At 46.2% G+C, this 23,776-nt stretch overlaps 1 protein-coding gene across 1 annotated transcript; it reads right to left on the bottom strand.

Moving 5' to 3' along the window:
* Positions 1-510: 510 nt before the first annotated feature.
* Positions 511-23,726, bottom strand: glcci1a (glucocorticoid induced 1a). The gene is given in 15 exon segments (XM_008281565.1): positions 511-1,415; positions 1,511-1,631; positions 3,042-3,252; positions 3,341-3,493; positions 3,788-3,877; positions 3,880-3,939; positions 8,017-8,039; positions 8,042-8,068; positions 8,071-8,104; positions 9,300-9,397; positions 9,400-9,501; positions 20,942-21,053; positions 22,384-22,737; positions 22,941-23,093; positions 23,721-23,726. Coding segments are annotated over 15 exon segments (1,860 nt in total). The 3' UTR covers positions 511-1,099.
* Positions 23,727-23,776: the final 50 nt, after the last annotated feature.

Genomic DNA, 23,776 nt, shown 5'->3' with positions numbered 1-23,776 from the left:
GCTACACCTCCAGTCTGCACCGTTTGATTGTACCTTCACGTGACGCTACTGCAGACTCATCCATGTCTGGTCCACTGTCAGCAGGCTCAGGAGTTAATCAGATCAGGCTTAAATAACAGACAAGTCTGTCAGAATGCCTCCATCACTACACACACACACATCAGTCACAGTGTGTGTGGTCGGTACATCGCCGCCCCAGCAGTCAGGGGGGACCACACCAACCCCCCCCTTCTGCAGCCGCTATCACTGGTCCAGTCTCAGACCAGAATTCATAACAGAAAAGAGTGACTTGTCTGGGAATGAGGAAAAACCAGGAATAAATGACAGTGGATCAGTTCTGCTTTGTAAAGCTGCAGATATTCTGTATGGACATACATTCCAGATTACCTGAGTATAGACTCTGATTGTGAAATACCTGAAGCGAGGCCAGATGCAGAGACTGTGCAACGGATTGTGGCCATTTTGTCATTTTTTTTTCTTCCTCTTTGCCCAAATTAAGTTCTCGTTGCATTTCTTTGAGACAGGGTTTAACAATGTGACCTGGATCGTGTAAACATAATCCTGAATAGTACAGCCGGTTTGCCTGTTCAGTACATCACACAGCAATACACAGTTTTGGATTTTTTTCTTTTAAAACAAGCATTTCTCTTTCTTTTCATAGAACTATATGTGTATATATATATATATATATATGTTTAGAGAGCTTATTCATACTGTGAATGTTGAAACAGAGAACAACACATAATTTAATCAGAAATATACTACCAGTTTAAAATGCATGCCCCTCCCCCCATCCGTAGTGCATTCTTCCCTCCGATGTCTGCATATGATACCTTCAACCATCAGGTCCTCTCCTGCCAACGAAAGCTCAGACATTATCAGGACAGTACATTAAGGTGGCGTTGAGTCTTTGTGGTGGCGGTGGTGGATATTTGGGACATTGCTACGTCATGCAGAGATAGAAGGGGGTGGAGGGGTCAGCACAGAGAGACGGAGGCTCCCCTGACAGAGCAGACGGAGGTGTTGGTGGGACAGTCAGTGGTGGTGGTCGGTGGTCGCTAGCGTTGGTTCCGGAGCCAGAGGCCAGCTCTGCTCAGGTCTAGCTGATGGCCGGGCTGTCTGTCTGGGGCTCTGCAGTCTCTGAGGGCGAGCCGGGTTCCTCTGGGGGGTCGTCTGTGCTGGTGCTCGTGGAGACCTGAGTGGGGGCCCTGTAGAACGAGGTGGCCCCCTGGGGCTCTGAGCTGGAGCCTGCCTCCGCGTTGTCCTCGTCCTCCTCGGGCTCCGAGGCCGGGGTGAGGTGCAAAGAGCCGGGGAGCTTGACGGGGCAGAACGCCGAGCCCGTCGGGATGAAGTTGACCTTGTTTTTGTCAGGGCAGGAGAAGAGGGGCACTGACGTCGATGTGGACTGCCTGGAGCTGCAGAGAAACATTCGCAGTGTCAGTGAGGAGCGTACATTCCTGAGGCGGCCGAGACGTGTTGAAATGCAGCACAAGCATCAGACGGGCCATACCTCATCTCCTCGAAAGCTTTAATCTTCTCGCAGCCCTCTGGTGGCTCTCGCTTGAACATGTAGCTGTTGTTGGGTTTGGGCGACGAGGCGAACTTTGGAAGTGGAGAACTGCTTCCACTGTCTGAACACAGAGATGCATCTGAGCATTTAGAAGTGCCTTGCAGAATCATAACGTTTATAACAGTACCCCGGACTACTGAGCCCACCTGAATATAAGCCCCACCCAATAACTTTAACAGAAAACCAGGTGTGTACATATCCAGACTACACTGGTCTCTGAGCTGCAGGTGTCCACGTTGGAACATGAGACATTTACACAGAAAGATGTTTTAACTTTTAATTAAATACGTAGCAGCAACATACACAGATACGTACCATAGATGCTTTTTTCTGAACGGCGCCTGTAACGCGGCTGGTTAAGGAAATAAAACTCCAGCAGCCTACCAGGAAAAGTCACTGATCGCTATCTTCATCTTCCTCCTGCACTAAAACCACTAAAGTCGTCTTCTTCAGTGTCTTCAGGAGCTGAACAGCCTCAGAATCACTTCATCACTTCCTCAGTCTCTCTGTTGCTGTCGCTCTCAGCGTCACTTTGGTCTCAAGGCAAATTCGCAAAACTCGTAAAAATCCATAAATTAGTCTCATCGTTGTTTAAGCCGCAGCGTTCAAAGCGTGTGAGAAAAGTAGCTGCTTCTAGTCCAGAACTTACGGTACTTGGATTATTTTTAAAATGCAGTTTCTCCCATAAATAATCAAAAGCAAGTAGTTTAGAGATATGATATTAATTAATTAGGCCTCAAATAGAAACTAGAAGAGGACATTTATGAATGGCACCATGGATGTCTGGTTCAGAAGCTCCCTCCCAGTCTGCAAAAGCCAGTCAGATTACATCAGGTGAGGCTTCTGCTCGTTTTCAGTGCACACTCTGGAATTTCTGTTCAATTTGGAAGTCGTGCATTTATAATAAGGAGCTGGAACTTGATATCTCAGTGACATTATACAGTCGTCTACTCATATCTAGTATTTTAAAACAAATGTATAGTTAAATGTTTAGAGAGATCCCACAACAGCTGGCTACCATCACTCAGAAGGATATCTTACATTTGTTGGGTGTGTTGTCATACACTGGTGTGTATCTTATACAGTAGGACAGTGTGCAATATGTGAGTCAGTAGAAGCTGTAGTTTGTGTTTATGCTAATGAGGAACATGTCATCCAGTGGACAGGGAGCTTCACTGGTATCTGGTTTGTTATTTTATTTGGCAGAGTTTTACTGGGAGCTTTAAAGCACAGCGACACAACGTGTGGTGGCTTCACACACTGCTTCTCATAAAGGCAGTGATCCTGCCTTCAGCCGTATAACAGAACCGTCCTCTGGTAATGTACTTATGACACTACAAACACAAAGATAACAAACTGGAAATTGCAGCTTCACTATTCCACTATTAAAACGTGTCTGAGCCTGACCCAGTTGTCCCACTGACCCACTCACCGGCCCTCCACATGGACGCTTCAGCACCAGCTAGCTCACCTTTATCCCGGTCGTATAGTAGATCCTCTGTGGAGTACGGACTGCCGTCGTGGGATCCCGGTGGGCAGGCTGGCGAGGGGCACGGCGACAGGCTGGAGCAGCTGCTGGACCGTCCTGGGGCCGAGGGGGTCTGGGTGTCCACGCTGCGGGTGCTGCTGCTGCGCTGCTGGGGAGGGAAGGGTGCCCGTCGCCCGTCAGGAACCTCCAGGGACTGCACAAGGACAGAAGACCATCAGAGCTGAGACGACATGCAGAGCTCCAGTAGAAGACAGGCTGGTTAAGAGGACAGAGATCCTCACCTTCAGCTCCTCCTTCTCTCCATTGTCTTTGATGAAAACCTTCTCCAGCTCATGGTTGATGCCCTCCATGCTGCTGGGCACCCTGGAGATGGATGGCTTTGGCACTGTGATGTTGGACAGCGGCATCTGGGCCGACTTCGACATGGAAAACTGCTGCAGTCACACAGAAGCAGAGGGTGTTGGTTGTTGGAGCAGCCTGGCCTGTTCTACCAGGCCAAGGCTTCCTGAGTGTTCAAAAGCTTCTATCTCAGTCTGTTTGTAGCAGAACAATTCAGATTGAACCCTCTTGTCAGCAAACGTCTTCTCCAAGACTATCAATCAGCACAAGCCTGTTACTAAGAGGAAATCACACACATTCACTGTTGTTATGGGATAACTAACAGGATGTTGTGTCAGGGATCCTGGTGACTGCATGATGAAGCACTGAGGCCTTACTGGTGAGGCTACCTGAACGTGGCTGGCTGTAGTGGAAGTGTGCTTGGTGGTGCTGGTCAGGTGCAGGTGACGGTGTTGGACTGGAGCAGAGAGGCTCGTTCCTCGTCTCTACTGCGACGTCCTCCTTGTTTAATGCTCTGGAGCTACTGCCGGAGCTTCACAATCTGCTGGAATCAAACAGGAGGAGAGGAGAAGACACAACAGGTTATATATGAAGATCATCCAAGAGTTGGGCCTTCCTGCTCATCTAAGGGTGTTTCTGTACTTTCACTGTTTACTACAGAGCAGAACAGGAACAAACAACCACGATAAAGTTCCTGTTTACCTCGATGACACTTTAGCACATTGATAATATCTGAACCAGCTCCAAGAGGCCATCACCTGGCACCTGCACCATGAACCGGGCTCAACGTTGTCGAGGTATCTTTCATTATCGGGCTTCACTGAACCAAACAACCACCACGGTTTCATAAAGGTGGTCATCACTGAGCCAGAATCACTCGACTAAGAGAAGTGACCGTACACAAAGGACAGTCAGTCCCAAAAACGTCAAGAACGTGAAAGTTTCTCTAATAACAGCAACTAAAATGATCAAATGCTGTGACGGAGCTGGCTGATTGACGACTGCCTCAGGAAGAAGACCAGGAGTTCCTCCTGCTGCAAAGGAGAAGTTCATTAGACTCAGCAGCCTCAGAAATCAATAATTAACCGGCCCTCTGATCACAGCCCACAGCGTTGGCCTGCCAGAGCTCAAGCAGCAGACTAGGGCTGGTCCGAATAGCAATATCTGATCTCTGGACATTCGGTCCCAATTAATGACGAACATCCCGAATATTCGGGGGTGAGTATTTTTTCCGATGGGAAAGGGGGGTGCGTGCATTGAGGCTTCAACGGGTTGGAGTGGGCGTGACACACAGGCTGCATATGGCTACTCAGACCAGTTTCTGTATTTGGGTTAGCGGTGACGGCTCCGTTTCCGGCGGTGGGGGTATTTGGAGATCAAGTTCAATATCCCGATTCCAGCACAGCGAACGACTAGTCGGCTATTCGGGTCCAGCCCTACAGCAGACACACAGCAACATCAGACTCTGTGAAGCTGACCTGCACGGCAGAGCTGCTACCATAAAAACACAGATGAAGACCAAGAAAAACCTTCTGCAGAGACATACCACTCGTCCTTCAGCAGGACGTTAAATCCAAACAGCTGGCCTCCACAATCAGCCACCTGAACCCAACTGCAGTGAAGGGAAAGCAGCCCAGACGTCTCAGCGCCACTCCGCAAACCCCGAGTCAGGACCTCGTGAGCTGCTTCAGAGAAACGAACGCAAAGTTGTTGTCAGACTTTGCTTACACTGTTTTTAACTTCATAGTTTGATGTTTCAAAAAACCTACAATAAAGAAAATACTTGAGTACACGTACCCAGACTTCTAAACCTGCAGTAAACTGGTCCATACATCTGGTACGTGTATGACTGCGTTTGTGACCAATAAAGGCTTTCTTACATGATCTCTGTTCTGTCAGACCTGCTGTGTTTCTGTTCCTACAGCTCAGACGTCACTCTGGTCAGTTGATTGTTAAAACAGTCCTTGTAGTAAACGTTAATTCTCTCTCCAATCAGAAGTACACTCCTTTACCCTGTAGAAACACTCACATAGAGTCTTGATTCCATGCTTTGGGTATTTTTCCAATAAAACTGGATTGTATACGTTTCTTTCATGGTAATATCGGTTCCAGCTAGGAGCTCCTGCTTCTCTTCAGGCTCCCCTCTCTCCACCAGTTCTATTTTCCAACAGGAAGTACAACTACAAAATGGAGATCTGTGTTGCTGAAGCTCAACACGTCCACCAGGTGTCGCTGTTCCCACTGCAGCTGGAGGAAGTGAACAAGCAGCTGTAGATATTTTAATAACCACAACAGACTTTTGATGGTTGTGTATCTGTACGTATGTGGATCTATTAAAGCAGCTCTCTGGTGAAAGAGAAGCAGAGGGCGCTGTATAACCCTGATGTGTGTGTTGTGCAGAGAGATAAAGGAATTCCCAGTGCCTCCAGAACATGTTCATACATGTTCCCTCACACGGGCATGACACTGGCCGTCCTGCTGCTGACACACATGCAGGACTTATCGATGGAGGCTCTGTGGATCCGTATCTGAGCCTCTGAAGCAGCTCCACAGTGCAGACCTCCACCTCTGGACAGATGCTACAGCTTGGAGGTTAAAACTGATCCTCAGCTCAGCGTCTGTCCACACACCTGTACTACTCATTAACAAACACGCATTCAAGGATGAAACCCACAAACACGCTAAAGGAAACTAGTTCAACAATGGACCTTCACATAAAACCCAAATAAAAATCTGAAGATTTCTCTGAAGCAGGATTTAATCTGCAGTTAAATTCAAGACAAATGCAAAGTAGAAGTATCTTCATTAGCATCTCAGACCTTTGGACGCCACGGTATGGACCTGGTAAAGATGAACTGCATGGGACTGCATTGCATCCAGCACCGCTGCATGTTGTTACCACGTGGCCCATGTTCCACTGATCACAATCAAGGTTTGATAAAACCAGGAATGTTGTCACCATGGCAGCTTTAAAATATGCTCACAAGACTGTAGGATGTTACTCCTGTTAAAGGACGCCACACTGAACTGGATTAAAGAGAGGCTGAGAGATCCAGGGGTTCCTCTCTGAAATATATTCAACAGTATGTTGTGCAGTTCCCTACATGTGTTTGGACAGGTAAGGAATATATATGCACACACACTGCTGAACATCAGACACTTTGGCCACAATTACAGGACAGTCAAACATGCCCAGATGTAGCTTGACAGTTGCAAAGAGAAGACTTGTAGTCACTTGGATGCGGAGTCTATCCCAGCTGACTCAGGGTGAAGGCAGGTTCACCTGGACAGGTAACCAGTCTATCACAGGGCTACACTTAGAGACAGACAACCAAGCACACTCACATTCACACCCACTTTCTGGACTGTGGGAGGAAGCTGGAGAACCCAGAGAGAACCCATGCTGCACGGGGAGAACATGGAGACTCCACGCAGAAAGATCCCGGGTGTCCTCACCGGGACGCCAACTGGCGACCTTCTAGCTGTGAGGCCAAGGTGCTAACCACCGAGACACCTGAAGGCCTTAATCTAACCAGTTCAGTGACCTCAGCAGGATTTACCAGCTGAAATAAATGAAGAGTGAACAAGCAGGAGCTCATGATGTCTTTTCTATAAAAAGATGAGCCTCTACTTCAGACGTAGCCTTCAGTAGGACAATTTGGTACTTCATGGATCCATTGCTACATAATGCGTTCTGGAGTTTCCCTGTTTTACTTGAAAATAAAAGTTTTTTGTTTGTTTCTCAAACAAATTGATAAAGGAGCTGCTCTGACAGATACAGGGAGTAGAGCTGCACACTAACATTGGTGGTGCAGCTCTCCAGCTCTCTCCTCTTCCTCCTTGCAGCCTCCTGACATCTGTACCACCAGCCCTGCACCTCCTCTGCAGCCTGTAACTCAGTGACATGCTTGTGCACACATTAGTGAGCACTGAGCTGTCATCTGGCCCGTATTGTTACATCTGCTGCAGGGGCGGAGAGGAGCCAGCCGGGGTTCGGCACGTCATAAATTGCAGCGGGTTATGGCTGTTTTGGCTATCCAGACTGATAGCGTTATCTGAACACCTTCTTGCTGCTGCCCGGTGTCAGCAGGGCTCAGCTGATAGGTCCAGGTTGGTACAGCTTTAGTGGATTTGTCTGCCGCTGCTGTACACAGTCAGCACCATAAACACACATAAACTCTATCTGGGATATCACATAGGAGGTTAGAGAAGCTGAAACATGTCAACAACAGTCACGACCGTTTGGAGGCAGAAGGCTGTTTAGCTTCTGTCCTTCCAGGTAAAGTGGAGGTTTTCTGGTCATTTCCACTGTTGCTCAAAGAAAACTTTAGGTTTGCTGGTTTCTCTGTCCAACGTTTCAAAGGTGTTTACTCTGTAAATAAGGAAGTAGTTTCCACTGAGGGATCAATACAGTCTTTCTGATTCTGAAGCACGATGAGAGGATATGTGCTGTGTATAAATAGCACTGAGCTGAATTATTTGCTCTTCATAGAGGACTCGTAGGTGTAGTTCTTAAAGGAATCCAGTGTTTAACAACAGCATTATAAGCACCATTCACAGTCCTGTGGATCACATGAAGCCTCTGCCTGAACACAGTGTATTAACGGTGATGTCATACCTCTTTGAGCTGGTCGGCACTGCCCACGACGCAGAGCGCTGCTGAGTGCTCCTCCTCTTCCTGCTTCGTCACTCCAACATCCACGAGTCTGAAAAGAACATCACAGCTCCACATTACCCCCAGCACATCTGCTGTTTCTCCTTTAAATAACGGTTTAAACACCAACACTCCACACTGTGTTTCCAGCCGTAGATTATCAATAAGACTGAAGAGGCAGCGTGGCAACGTGTCTACAGGTGGCTCTTTAAATACTGGCCATGACAATCGTTCAGTCCATATTTAATAACAGCGCTACCTGATTGGTTACAGGTGATGTTCTTCAGGGATTATTAGATTTAGCAGATTTATTCTTGTTACTGAAGTTGACATGACTTCTATCTGCAGGAGCAGATGTTCTACTGGGTCGTGTTGTTGTTCATGTGTGGAGCACTTCAACAAACTCCAGGTCCAAGCAGCCTTAAACCAGAGACTTCCCTTCTACATCTGTCATTAAAATAACAACCATGGGAGCTTTCTTTGTAAATTATGTGGTTGAGGTCATTTCCTTGCTTCTAATTGCACTTAAAACACTACATGGAGCTGCCCTGCTAGTAGCGGAATAGAGACAAGTCTGCTTTGATGGCATGAAAAAGAGAATAATTCATGACAAATTCAACTTTAGGAGCCTGGTAAGACCAATAAAATCAACAAGGCTGCCTTTTACAGGAGGTTCTTACCAGTAAAAGTCATTTATTTCATGACATTGTGGCCCATATATGGTTCATCTGGAGTGCAGGTCAGGGTCAGGAGGGTCAGGGTCAGGGTTAGGGTTAGGAGGGTCAGGGTCAGGGTCAGGGTTAGGAGGGTCAGGGTTAGGAGGGTTAACCCCCTGACCCTCACTCTGGACAATGGTACAATCTGTTCCATAGGATACGGTAAGAACACAGTGATACAGCAGAGTACTGTGAAAGGAAGAGTTAGCGGTCAGTATTAACAAGGATCAGGTTTGTAGTCTTCCTCTTTGTCTCTATTATCCACAACACAACCCTGCCTGGAGCTGAAGCCTCCAGCCAGCACCACAGATGAAGACAAACATTTTAGCAGCATATTGTGACACCAGGAAACACACCTGGATGTGTAAAGTTCCCTGACCTGCACCAACATCTCATTCCAGAGCTGCCATTAATAAGTAAACTTGCCTCCTCGTTCCCATGTCAGTAAAATGTCACATGACTTCATCTGAGCAGGGAAGCGGACGCAGCAGGACACCTGAAGGGAAAAGGTGGCGTGTGGGCTGTGCTCACCTGTGTGGATTTATCTTTCATACAAGATGGATCGAGCACACGGACGTCAGGAGGCCCGGAGAGGTCGGGTCCAGTGATGGCGCCCAGAGAGGAAGTCTGGTCCCCGAGCTCTGCAGCTGCTGCGACTCTGTCCTTTCAATTGCACAGATAAAAGACGAGTGAGATGGCATTAGCTCAGAGCAGCAGGACAGCACGGCGTCAGCTGAAGGTTCAAGGCTTTTAGACAGGTTACTTCTTGTAGCTCTTTACTGTTTTGTCTGATGGTGGTCCATTTCATCAGGTTCAGTCCAGCAGCATTTTATCATAACCATCAACAAACAGAACACAGAACCAGCTGGTGAATCCAGTCAGCTGAAGCTTCAACACTCATCTGTGGTGGCAGCTGTTTGCTGTTGAATTGGATAAAAACATCTTGTAACGTACCAATCTCTGGCAAACCTCAGAACTGGGACACGGTTTGGTTTTAGCGGACAACACATCTTCCTGTACAGTCAGTAAGCACACCTGCTTCAACACTGGTCTCAGCGAGATCTATACGCTGCATCCATCTGTATCTATACCAGCCATGGAGGGAGTCAGAACATCAGAACTTTGAAAAGCAGAAACCCAGAAGACAGGGTGATTGTTAATTGTTGTTTTCCAGACTCTGTTTCAGGCTAATCTGTGGCTGCCTTCTAGCTTAGCCGCTAGCCCTTAGCATTGCTTCACCACTGTGAGAGAAGCTAATTTCCTGGTTTGTGGCAACAGCTTGTGTTTTCTAGTCTGAAGAGATATTCCTGAGCCCACAGAGTGACGACGGGCAGAGAGAGGGGTCAGGTGCCTCAATAGTCCAGAATTTACACAAATAGTGAAGCTGTTAATCAAAACTACTTGTTTGAATCAAAAATTATAAAATATATAAAAAAGTGGTCTGCTGGACTTAAACAAGTCGTCGGACGTTTGGCTGTCAGCTGGTGCAAAGCTCTGCCCAAGTCAAACACATGAGCACCTAAAACTCAAATTAGACAGTCTGAGGCACACACAAGCACAGAGCAGCGTGTCTGACTATGATGGATGGATGATAGGTTGTCTTTAGGGCAGATGTGGCTCACTGGTAATGGAGAACTACAGCTGGACCTACCATTACACCTACTGCAGCCCTACAAGCCTTTAACTCTTCTCAGGAACAACTGATAATTAGTGCTAATGATGGGCACAGCGACCCCTGGAGACTGATGTCCTGCCTGGCAAAGAGATGATTCATTACAGCTGCCCAGCCTTTCCTTCTGAATGAATATGAATGAGACACAGACAGCATCGTGGAAACATCTGGAGGAACAGGGACGATGACACGCCACCATCTCCCTACATGCTAACACATGACACCTCTGGTCCCTGCTGTAATCTTTAGCTTCTGCTGCGACAACACAGAATCCTATTAAACAAGGCAGAGGGCCGGGCCACGCGCTGTAAGCCCACAGGACTACAGGTACGCCCAGGAGTCCAGATTAGAGCAGGCCTCCATCATCCTACTACGTTAAGAAGCTCAACATGGTAGTGAAGAGTTTTATTACAGGAAGAATGTCTCTCTGGCTCTGTCTTCATGCTGCTAGCTGCTCCTGAGAAGAACCTACAAGAACAGTCCAGGTGGTTTCTACTGCTGCTCCTACGACTACCACGATGTGGATCACTGAGGATCTATCAGTCACACTCCTCAGAATGACTTTTCTAAACGTGGACTACGGAGCACAGAGCATCCAGGGACTCACACCGGAGTTCTCAGATCTTTTCAGGATCTGTCATGTTTGGCTTCAGTCATCGGTCAGCTTTAGTGCTTAAAGGATCCCATAACAGACGTGTGTGATAGCAGACGTATGGGATGTCTGCGTATCCCAGCTCTGCTCTGTCCATCTGGATACGCTGTGCTCGGCCTCTGGTAGCCGGACATGATTCACTGCTATGGTTTGGTATCAGTCCAGGTGTTTGTTGTCATGATACCGCCCTAAACATACTAGTACAGCCACTGAAACAACACCACAACTAACAATAAAACATCAGGAAAACTAATGGAAACATATACAACAAAATATGGAACTTATTTATTCTTTCATTATTTAAAAAAAAAAACCCTGGAGAATATCTAAACAGTGTCAGGGTGAAGCAGGATGTAAAACAAGCCGTAAAACCAGAGGAGTTCCTGTGGCACAGTACAGTCACACTTTCATATCCAACTGGAGGAACTCTATATGAAGATCAGCCCTTCAGACAATAAAAGGTTAAAATGAACAGAAGCAGTACTTCAGTGCTTATTTTAAATACCCACTTTCACTCTTACTGCAGGAATTCTGTTGATCATCATAAACGACTTTTAGCAGCTTGTAACATGATTATTCAGGTAACGCCGGTGTAGATGTTATGTGTGAATGTAGAGTTGTTCACCACACTGATTAGTGCCCAATTTCACTTTATCGTTTTAACTAAACTATTTACGTTATCATCACAACATGTCATTCTCTGACTCCTGTGACCAAGTCGGCATCATGAACCAATCAGATCAAGCAATTGAAGAATTTGCCAAGTTGGACGGTTCTCTGGCGTCCGTGGGCTGTAAGCTAAACGATGCCATATTTTGCTCTGTGCGTCTACTGTGTAGACAGTCTGTGGACAGTCAGCCAGAGCCCTTGTTTCTGGATCCACACCTGGAAGCAGTGGGACCAGTGGGAGCAGACCAGCACAGACGCATCAAGCCTACAGGAAATACAACTTCAATAAAACACTGTCATTGCTACTAAAATGCAAAATAGGGTTATTTTTAACAGCAGGGTATTTTAATGTTTTATGTGAGGCCCTACTTCTTGTCCTTACGCATCAGGGATCAGGTCTGTTTATTCCAGGCTGGCTGGAATTTCCAGTAACTGAAATTCACTTGTTAATTCACTTGAAATGACCAAAACCAAGGTTTTAATTAACAAAGGCTGCCTTATTAATTCCAAATGTATACATCTACAGTATGTCTATAAATAATGGTGGCCATCTATGGACACTTTACATGTTCACTGAGGGGTGCACTCTTTTGTTTGGACATTAATGGCTGTGTATGCCGTTATTCTGAGGGGACAGTGAACCTACTCTGTTATATCAGCTGGACACTGACTGCTGTACATAGCAGCACAGTGTCATCTCTGCATGTTGTCCCATGAACAGATAGAATAAAACATTTGCATGTATGTGGGTGTACTCTCTTTTGTGACATACCGTACACACACAAAACCACTGTTGCTATGTGACGGTTAAAAACATGAGCGAGGATATTTACCACAGACATCGAATAATTAGTTTTTGAATCTATGAAGGCCATGAGCCCAATTCAGCAAGAACTTGAAGCCATGTTGTTATGTTGTGTATGAACAGGACCCAACATAGAGCCTTGAGGGACACCTTAACGAACTTCACCACTACATGACTTAGTCTCAGTGGAAACAACAGCTTCAGGTCTTAATCAGAAATTAGACTGAATATGTAATTTGACCCTGAAAGGCTTCACTTCAGTGACACTTCATGGTGACCAGTCTCATAGTCTCTCAGTAAATCAAGCACAGTTTTCATGATTCAATAAGTTTTTAACAATGTCTGAACTATAATCTAAGGCTCAACTGCTGTAGATTTAATTATCTGTAGTATTATGATCTCTAGCACTACGTTCTCCGGGATTTTAGCTTCATAATCTGGAACGTTACCATACTAATGGATGCAGGCTGCCGAGAATGTACACATTACATGTATATGTTTCCTGTCACTGATGTAGAGGCCAAGAAGTTAGAAAGACAGACCAGACGGTAGTTAGGTTTAGGTTTACATGTGACTGATGTAGTGCTTGTACTGTATTCTGTCAGACACCCTTCTGCCAAATCCTGCTGTGTTTGTAGATGTGCATGCTTCCTACAGTTAACATCAATGCAATGAAGAGAAATATTCAGCATAGTAAGCATGTGACTGTCCTATTGTCCTTCCTTACATATAGATAATCTGGCCTGTGTTTTGTACTGCTCATGACACAAAGAACAGGTCGGTGACGCTACAGAGATTAATTTAAGTCAACTAAAACTGCATGAAGCCAAGACCAGATCATGACATTATCACCTCCCGTCTACACTCATGATGTACGCCTGGTTAAACTGAGCTGAGTGTGTCACAGAGCATCTGAAACCCCATAACTGACGGCGCCAACTATAAAATAGGACCAAAGTTGTAATAAACCACAACTATCTTTTAATTTAAAGGCTGTGTCTCATACCAGCCACTGAACGGGCCAAACACTGGGGGATGGATCGTGTTGTCGGTCTGAAGTGTTTCTGAGGCTTCGTGTCCTATTGTTGGCCTGCTGGCTCGGTGACAGCTCAGACTGGACCAGGCCTACTGCTTGCTGTCATCTGATGTCTGCTTGCATGACCCTAGAGAGTAATTACAGTGATAGTAAACAGCTATCACCACACCGCTGGAGGAGAACACGCATCCTGTGTCAGATGTTTCATCAAGAAGTGAAACGGCTTTTGGCAAACTACAGCATCTGCACAGAAATGTTTTGTCTGAAGAGTTTTAATCAGGTTTTAGAAGCATCATAGTCCAGAGACAGCACTGGTGAAGGTCACTGATGATCTTCTTATAGCTTCAGACAGTGGACTAGTGTCTGTACTGGTTGTGCTGGATCTCAGTGCTGCATCTGATCCAGTGGGTCACAGCATCTGATTACAGAGATTGGAATGTTTATTGGGCTTAAAGGAACTGCACTGAACTGGTTTAAATCATATTTATCAGACAGATTCCAGTTTGTTCATGTGAATGATGATTCTTTCAGAGTTAGTTGTGGAGTTCCACAGGGCTCTGTGTCAGGACCTATATGATTTACCTTGTACATGCTCCCTTTAGGCAGTATTCATCAGGAAGCACTGCAGACATTTCCACTGTTATGCAGACGACACCAACTATTTATCTATCACCAACCTCCAACATACCCATTCTTCTGTTATATCGCTGATCTCCATCTGCTATCCTGTATTCCTTAAATTGGCTCAGAGGAGTCAGCAGCTGCTGTCAATCATAATCACTCATGCAAAATGAGCCATGCCACTGAGAAAACATTAGTCAGACGCTTTCTATATCACCAGAACTTACCTTTCTATTTGCTTTTATATTTTTGACCCAGCAGATTTTGTCATATTTCCGGAAGACCTACAAATATCCAATATACATGGTCTTTTTGTGACAGACTCATAATTCAGAGTTACAGGAGTCATTGGAAACTCAAAGCTGTCCTGACATATGTGCTCTTTGTATGTGTCTGTAAACTTTTGTTCACGACTGTGTGTAACTTCGAACACCCTAAAATAGGCATCGGTTAAATATCTGTTATTGTTCAGGCTCCACAGTACACCGCTGCTTTCTTTCCACTTCAGCTCGTTTCTTCTCTTCTCTGTTGCCTTTGATGATGCCTGACGGTGAAACGCATCTACCCTGGAAGCAGATGTCACATAACTGGTGCTTCTGGAGGCCTGTGATGCTTTGTGATAGTCACAAAGCTACAGGTTTAGATTTCCAACATGTCTGCTTTCAGAAACACAAGACCAACGTTAGAACACAGAAGGTCGTTTTGTGCAGACACCATCAGTGTTGACTAGTTTTAATAACTTCACTACTATATCCCAGTGAATCGATTAAGCCTTTAGCCTGATCTGTATCTGGTTGAAACCCTCTCCAGGACAACAAGGTCATGAAGCCCGAGTCGGAGGCATGTGACCACCTCAAAGCGCAGCAGAAACGCTCCTTCCAGAGGCTCATACATTATTCACATGACTCTATTTAAAGAACCATTTTGGTAGTTTTGCATCTCATTTCTATGGACTGAGTTTGTCACCATATGATGCAGCATGACAACATTTTCTCTTGTTTTCTCACCACTGTGCAGTGAAAGGCAATAACAGGTGTATATACATATATATGTGTGTAGGTCTGATTAGATTAAAGCATAGGTATTGACAGCTAATGCTGCTATGCATTTGTTAAGGTCTGTATTACAATTTCATGACAGGTAAGATGATTCCCTCCTATCCCAGCATCTAAAAGTACACATTAAATCCAGAAAAGTCAATCTCAACCACTGACTGATCATAGATGCCTAATTAACAACACATTGCAAGTTGACTAGCTGAGTGTAAAGCTAGCTAGGAGACCTGCTGTGGTTGACCAGCACCACTGGCTTCTAGTCGCTTCACAGCTTGATGGCAGTGACTCCATCACCTGCGTTCACCTCACAAAGGCTGCAGCTACGTGGTGATGACTTGATGTCATGCAACGCAGAACGAGAGTCGCTCACGTCCCACAGCATCACTAAATATTACTTATATGCCACAAAGGACATGGAAATCCAAATATTCGCAACAGAGCATTTTATGTATGGTATTATTTCATAATTGATTCATGGCTGATTCATAATTCATGCAGGGAGCTGTTCAACCATAACTAGACTTCTTTATTCATGAAGATGACTTCTACTGATCTTGTACACGTTTCATGTTACACACCAACCAGAACAGGTCCTTAATAACTAGTTCACTTCATTATTAACTGAATCTGTCCAACAGAAACAGGAGGGATGATGTTTTTAGCATCACGAGACGCTTCCTCTGTTTATGATCAGTTCATTGAGATGGAGTCGATCGTCTCTGCAGCTCCATCTTCTGCTGTTCTCTGTCTTCCTGATGTTGTTCTTGTTTAGGTTTTCTATTGCCCGGTAAGGTCCATATCTTAAAGCAGTGTTTCTTACTGTGTTTCAGACCCTGTTTCGAGGCATTCGGTGGACGCCTCCTAGCTTAACTGCTAACCGACTGAGTTTATAACAACTTTTGCAACATGTGCCGTCTTACCTTCAAAACACAGTTCTGCCAGTTTACCGGAGCTGCTCGGTTCTGCTCGTGTGTCCCTCTGGGAGAACGCTAGCTTCTAGTGATTCACCGTTAGCCGTGACACGTCAATCAGATCAGCTGTTGGCAGGACATTGCTGAAACCACAGAGAAAGAGAGCTGTCAGCATCAGAGCAGCGCATTGGGTTCATTTAGCGATTACTTGTCCATAAAAATACCAAAAATCCAAAATCTCAAATATTGGCCTCAGTAATGGGCCAGTGTGATGATTGGTCGATCTGTGCTGACTACAGCCAATGACTTCCTGGTTGATGCAGTCATTAGACTCAGCCATGAATGCGATGAAGAAAATGTCTGAGGAGCTCACCAAAACTTCCCTCGACTTCAGCAAAGCAGGAAAGTCTCTTGTAGTCATTTCGAAGCAGCTGCAGATCCCAAAGTCAGCCGTGCCAACAGTAGTGTGTAGGCATGAAGTGCATGGTGCAGCTGCATCACTGCTACAGTCAAGAAGAAAAGCTAACGAGCTGCTGAGAGACGATTGGTCAGGATGGTCAAGACCCAACCAGGAGTCACCAAAAATTACGTCTGCAATGAGCTAGAAGCTGCTGGAACACTAACAGGTGTCGGCATCCACAGTCAAGCATGTTTTATACCTCGATAGGCTGAGAGGCTGCTGTGCAAGTAGGAAGCCTGTGGATAAACCTCCCAGCCTTCGTGTCTTCTCTCTCCTGTCGATGGTGTTCTGTTCTCTCTGGTTCTGTAATTACACGCTTCTGATTCACAGTTACCGACCCATCTCCGCAGAGTTTATTGTTCTCTTATGCACTGTTGTCCGTTCGCTATCCTGTTCCCTCTCCCTTACCATCGCCCAGTCCAGTCAGGGCAGATGGCCGCCCTCCCTGAGCCTGGTTCTGACTGGTTTCTGTCCTTGCCAGTTAAGGGGAGTGTTTTTTAAAGGGAATCCAAAGACAACTTTGGACATGATGGGCTTCTCTGGTCTGAGAAGCCTGACAATAAGAAATTCCTGGAGACGACATCAATTGGAGGTAACGTATAGAAATAAAACTGAATCATATTGAAACTTTCTTACGAAGAAAGAAGTAAAAACTACGACCTGGAACAGTATGACGTGAATCTAATAGAACATCTTTGGGGGATGTTAAAGAGAAAGTTAGAGCAACACAACCTCTGAATGGCAGATCACCTGTCCAGGAACCTGTGTTCTCCATGCTGAGGAACATCAAGTCTGCCATCAGAAGTAAAGGCAGACATGTGATGTGATGAAAAAACAAGAGTCTCAGTAACTTCTGTTGCCATGAGCCCCTCCTGTTGGCTCTGTACTGTTATTATGGTGGTTTTTAAATTCACATAAGATCACAAATCTATTAGTGAACTTAGAAACACTATAGTATAGAACCGCTGACAGTCAGGTGTGTACCGTACAAGGTGTATACTGTACGATGTTCAGAGGTGACGTGTTGTGAATGTGCATCATATAAACAAAACTGAACTGAATTGAATTGGGTCTGCACGGTGTCTCGGTGGTTAGCATCGTCGCCTCACAGCTAGAAGGTCACCAGTTGGCATCCCAGTGAGGACACCCGGGATCTTTCTGCGTGGAGTCTCCATGTTCTCCCCGTGCAGCGTGGGTTCTCTCCGGGTTCTCCGGCTTCCTCCCACAGTCCACAAACATGCTGAGGTTAATTGGTGATTCTAAATTGTCCGTAGGTGTGAATGTGAGTGTGCTTGGTTGTCTGTCTCTAAGTGTAGCCCTGTGATAGACTGGTTACCTGTCCAGGTGAACCTGCCTTGATGATGGATGGATGTATTTAGGTGATGCAACACGCGGATGTACACGCTTCTGTCGAATGCTGTACAAACATAAATATGAACGAATAGACATAAAAACATCAAGAGAAAAACAGTCTGATCCAGAGAGAAGAACCAAGACAGCAGCTTCCATTACTGCTCCGTCAGATACTCAGACTGGACGAATGTTATTAAAGGAATCATCTCATCCACTCATCAGACGTGTTTCTGTTGTTGGATTAAATCCCTCTGATGTTAACATACAATAGACAGGAACTGTGATGATGTGCTACACATCCAGCCTCTCTGACAACCACACAACATGTTAACAGAGCAAACCTCTGAGCCAACATCAGAGCCAATCAGCTCTCAGATCAGGTGAGAGCCCAGCACTTCCCATCATGCCCTGAGGCTGGCACACTGATCTGATGAGGTTATCATTAACAGCCTACATCAAAAGAGTCTTTATATGAAGCGATGTCCGCCCACAGGCCCACAAGGATCCGGATCGAAAGTCTTGTTTGTGATGCAACCAAAACCAGCTGCACCTAGAAAACATTTATGTCATAAAGAAAGACGAGTTATATCCTTTCAATCTGCCATCTTCAGCTAACACAGAAAATGTCTGCCAACGTTTCTTGTTGAGGTTCTGATTCTGTGTACTGTGTGTATAATAATGACAAAGTACTCAGAACAATATCAGAACCAGAACCTACATCAGTTCAACATAAATGCATGAACTGTATTAGAAGCCCAAATCCAACACAGGAAGTCTCAAATGATTCGCTGGTTGTTGAACTGTTATTAATCCATCTGCACATAAAAATGACAATAAAAGGTTCTAAACCTGGGACCATACGGTCAGAAGAGTCCACTGGACCGGGCTGTGTGTATAACAGGAGGAGGTCCAGATGAGCAGCTGACCAAAGTGTCTGAATAACTAAAAGTCCAAATTACTGTTGGATTTCTTAAACAATGAAACTGAGAGCTGAGGACAGCTGTGATGTAACGATATATTAAACTGTGACTCTGGTGGATAGCGCACCTGTCTGAGGTGAACTAAAGCACAGCTGAGGTCCTGATCCGTCCTGTGTCCGTGTTGGAATAACTCAGAATGAAAACTAATTCATTCAGTTACTGCTGCTGCTCCGTTACCACCGCTCTAGTTCCCTATTGCTCACAACTGTGTGTCTGTGGATCCTGCTGCTGTCTGATCCTGAAAACATTAAACACACCTGCAGAGAACAGCTCCAGACAGCTGGAAGAAAGCTCCTGTTAATGTCTCATCTGGAAAACAACCTGGATTATGGTCATGATTTGTGAATTTCATTCATCTTTAAGCTGTTGCTGTCCGTTTACTTTGCAGTAAAGTTTTATAAATATTAACTTGTAATTTTGGAGCTCAGTAGATTTGGAGCAAAGTGAGTGACAGAGTTGTGATTTTGGCACACAAATGATTTCTGAAAAGCTCGCTGTATGCTTTTGGCAGAATATTGCTGCTGAAATGTGGAGTCTGGTACCGCTGCCTGTGAGGTGTCCATCCGTTAACATGACGGGTCGGTTCAGACTGGTGCCGGGTTGAAAGTGAAATGTTACGAGGTCCAAGTGAGCTGCATCGCCAGTGCAAGTTTTCTGAAAACACCATCAGGGTTTGCACTCAGACATAGAGCCTGCATGTTAAATGGAGCGGAGTGCATATGTTCATCCAGAAAACATCCAGAGAACGTTCACTGCACAGCTCATGTGCCAAAACACCACCAAACTGTCTTTGGATACATAATTTATATCTATTAAGCAACCAAATAAAACACTCATAAAAACAAAACTTTGCTGTGATGAAAACAGATGCTCACAGCTTCAAAATTAATGAGACTCATCAGTTTATCCTCCACACACGATACACTAACAGGAGCGTTGTTACAGCTGATTAGAACCGTTCTCTCCACGTTTGTTTCATACCTGGAGCATCAGACAGCAGGAGGATCCATGTGTGCACCTCCAGGCCGACAGTCTTCACAGCAGAAAGTCTCACATTGGGCTGGAGGTCAGTTTCCAGCTGTTTCAGGCTATTCCTGCATAGTCTATGACACACCTGGAGCATCAGATAGCGGTAGAGCTGCACACATTTACACACAGTTCTCTGTCTCTAAGCGTAGCCCTGTGATAGACTGGTTACCTGTCCAGGTGAACCTGCCTTCACCCTGAGTCAGCTGGGATAGACTCCGCCCCCCATGACCCTAGTGAGGATTAAGGTGTAGAGATGATGTAGCCTCTTAATGTGCCTGTGTCCTGTTCAGGGCTGGGCAGGTGGTGCACACAGGCTCCATGAGTGCTGCTGTTAGAACAAGGTGGATGTGGCCAAGAAATCCCCAACCATGAGCTAAACGAGGCTACAAGACATCTCAGGGCTGTGGAGGAGTGTGGACGTGCTTATAGTCTGCAAATGTTGAAATTATTGATTACTGCAGTTTGCATCCTTTTAATTAGTGAATCTTGCAGTATTATCTAAATAGGCTCCAATCAGCATCAAGATAACATGACGATATGTTCGTTAACCTACTAATCCAGTGTGACAGGCCGCACTGCCACTGGCTGCCTTCTACCCTACATGGACCTGCTCATAGATAGATAGATAGATAGATAGATAGATAGATAGATAGATAGATAGATAGATAGATAGATAGATAGATAGATAGTGTGGTATGAATCACTATTTTAATGTGCATTTCTTTTCCCCTGAGGCATTGTATAAATAAGATGCTGCACTTTCAGCTGCTGTCGGTACCAAACAGAGCTGCTCCCTCACATCTGGAGAACATGATCTCTACAGCACCACAATGCATCTGTTCTAGTAATATGTTGTGGCACATTATCAAAAGAGTGGCATACTGTCATTTAACCTATATTCTGATCAAGCGTTCAGCCCGGGCCTGCTACCTATGGTTCGGTTTATTGGTCTCTGGCCAGGGTCCAGCATGTCATTCCTGGGTGCACGCCCCACCTCGCCCATCACACTGCCCTGGACACCCGATGCAACCAGAGAGGACTTCTAAGAGAGGAGATGTGAAAAATCAAGTGCAAGCCACTGCCTGTGGTGTCCCGGTCCAGCAGCAGAACCAGCAGCTCCTCACATAAACATGCAGCAGCCATGACACCAGTCTGTGTTGACTGGATTGCAGAAGCATCATCATCAGTAACAGAGAGCATCGTATTCTTCTGTGAGCATCCTAGCTGCTCCAGCTAGTGTTAGTGTGTGTGTCAGAGCCCGGCCTGCTGGCCCACAGGGCTGAGCTCATGTCTCAGGGCTGCTAGGCCCCAGTGTTGCCATAGGAGCCACCGACCTACCAGCTGACTGATGGTTATTTTCCGTGTCGATGCTGGCAAACAGCCTCCATGGAGCACATTAATAGTTCACATCAGCCTCAGAAACCCCCGCTGATGATCCCTGATGCAGATCAGTGTTTATCTGTGGCAGGAGCTGCATCATCCCACCGAGGCATCCACACCGGACATGTTTACTTCAGCACGGCCAGCACAACGCCTGCGTACCGTAATAACACCTCCATCAGCCAGTTATTATAACACGTTATTCCGTTTAAATCGCCATTAAACACGGTCCGATAATACACCTCAGCGGGATCAGCTGGGCGAGCTAAATATTCTGATAATATGATTAAAACTAGAGCCTGGTTGTAGGAAATTAAGTGATTGTTGACATGTCCCCTCGATGTTTGTAGCACCAGGCATCAGATCCAGAATGTATTATGACCCAAATAGAGAGCTAGCAGCTAGTAGCCTAGCATGTATGGCAGCTCTGTCGTAGCTACTGAGAACGCTCTGCTAAGCCGAACGTAGCTACGGAAAATCTGACAATTTTAGCTTGTCTAAGTTGTTGAGACACGAATATCAGCTTTAAAGATTCTCTCGGTATTCGTCTGAATAAGGACATCCCATTTTGCAATTCGGCTTATATCTAGTTAATATAAATGTGAGCATTTGAATAAAAATGCAATATTTGGAGCTATTTCGCCTGTTATTACCATTAGCTCCACTTACCAAAACACAACGTGGCGCTTGATGGCGAACGGTGGGAAGAATGATTAAAGTTAAGCTTTTATTTGCGTTTAATGTCCAACAGTGGACCACACACACGCCGAACATAAGATTACCGTGTAATGATTCGGACACACAATGGGTTCTCGCTTCGGAACGCACGTATTTTGCTAATGTACCGTCAAAACAATTCAATCGCCTGGTTTGTTAAGCTAGTTTGGCGTCGCGCCATAGAGCGACTCCTAGCATAGCAGCGAGCTATGCGAACGATGATGCGTGAATTAAAGATAAACTTCACCGACTCGGCACGAAGGGGTGGAGGGTACCTTTGGAACCAGACGGATGGAGAGAGCGATCTGGGGGCTCCTGCTGTGCCTTTGCCTGGGAACCAGCCTGCCGTCCGAGCCGCTTCCACCCGGGTTGGCGGGACTGGAGCAACGGGACGTCGTCGGTCCTGTGTTGCTCCCGGCTACTGAGGAGGAGGAGGAAACGGAGCGGGTTGGGCTGTGCTGCCTTCCACGCACAAGCTGGTACGACACCGTGGCGCGGATAGGCTGCGGCCGGAGCGTGGAGGTGGCGTTGCTACAGGAAGAGCGCAGCGGGCTGGAGGGGAGCAGCGACTGGAGGGGAGCCGCCGGGGGTGCCCCGCTGCGGGGACGAGCCACCGGCTGCTGGGGATGCTGACATGAGCAGCCCGGTCAGGTGTACAGGTGTTCTCCAGCTAACAGCGTGGGCGGGTTACGGGTGATGAACAGCTGGAAACTCAACCTTTGGGTTTTCAGTCTGTCCATAACAACGAACTTTGTCCTCTGACTTTGTGAACTTCCAGAGTTTCGACACAAACAGAGGACTTGCAGAACCGAGTTGGTCTAGATATGTTTACCACCTCCGTCGGACCACTCTGTGGTTCTGGGGACCGCTGTCCTGCCGGTCTCCAGGACGGTCCGGTCCCCAGAGGGGTTGGACCGGGGGCGGGGCCGAGCCACGACGAGTGGCCTGTGATTGGTGCCGGACGAGTACCTGGACACGTCCCGGGCTGTGGCCAATAGGAATGAGCAACAGGTTGCGCGGAAGTGATTTGAGGGCGTGCTATTGGTTGGTGGCCTGCAGCCAACAGGTTTATCTGTATAGGACAGAGGTCAGGGCCCCCATGACTGACTGGACCCAGCAGTGAGGTCCACCCTCAGAATCTGGTACCAGCACAGGAGGCAGCTCAGATGTACTTCTGCTGCTATATTAGCTGCTTTGTTGAAAAATCTTCTAGTCCAGAGATCTCCAGCTCTGGTCCTGGTGAGCTGCTGTCCTGCAGGTTTTAGATGTCTCTGTGCTGCAACACACCTGACTCACTTTAATGGGTCATTACCAGACGTGTGTAGAACTTGACAACAAGCTGCTGGAGATCCATTCATGTCTAAAAACCTGCAAAACAGCAGCTCACCAGGACCAGAGCTGGAGATCTCTGGTCTGTTCCAACGTGGTTCATGTGACTTTTACTGTTCGGCACCATACAGGCCTTAGAGCTTTTAGGGATTTTTACAGTAATGGTGCTTTTTGTAGTTTCTGCAGATTTATCAGGTGAGTTTCATCCTCCTCCTCCTCATTTTTTTCATTATCTACAAATTAGACACCACATTAAATCTGTTTCCAGGTTTTCCCTCTTTACCTTCATATCAGTTATGGGATGAGTTTCTCTCCTCTGACCCTGTAAAAGTCATTCAT

This window comes from Stegastes partitus, unplaced genomic scaffold, assembly GCF_000690725.1.
Source record: "Stegastes partitus isolate 25-593 unplaced genomic scaffold, Stegastes_partitus-1.0.2 Scaffold6, whole genome shotgun sequence".
Classification (NCBI taxonomy): Eukaryota; Metazoa; Chordata; class Actinopteri; family Pomacentridae; genus Stegastes; species Stegastes partitus.
Note: the sequence above shows the minus strand (reverse complement) of the source record. Positions and strands in the feature narration are given on the sequence as shown.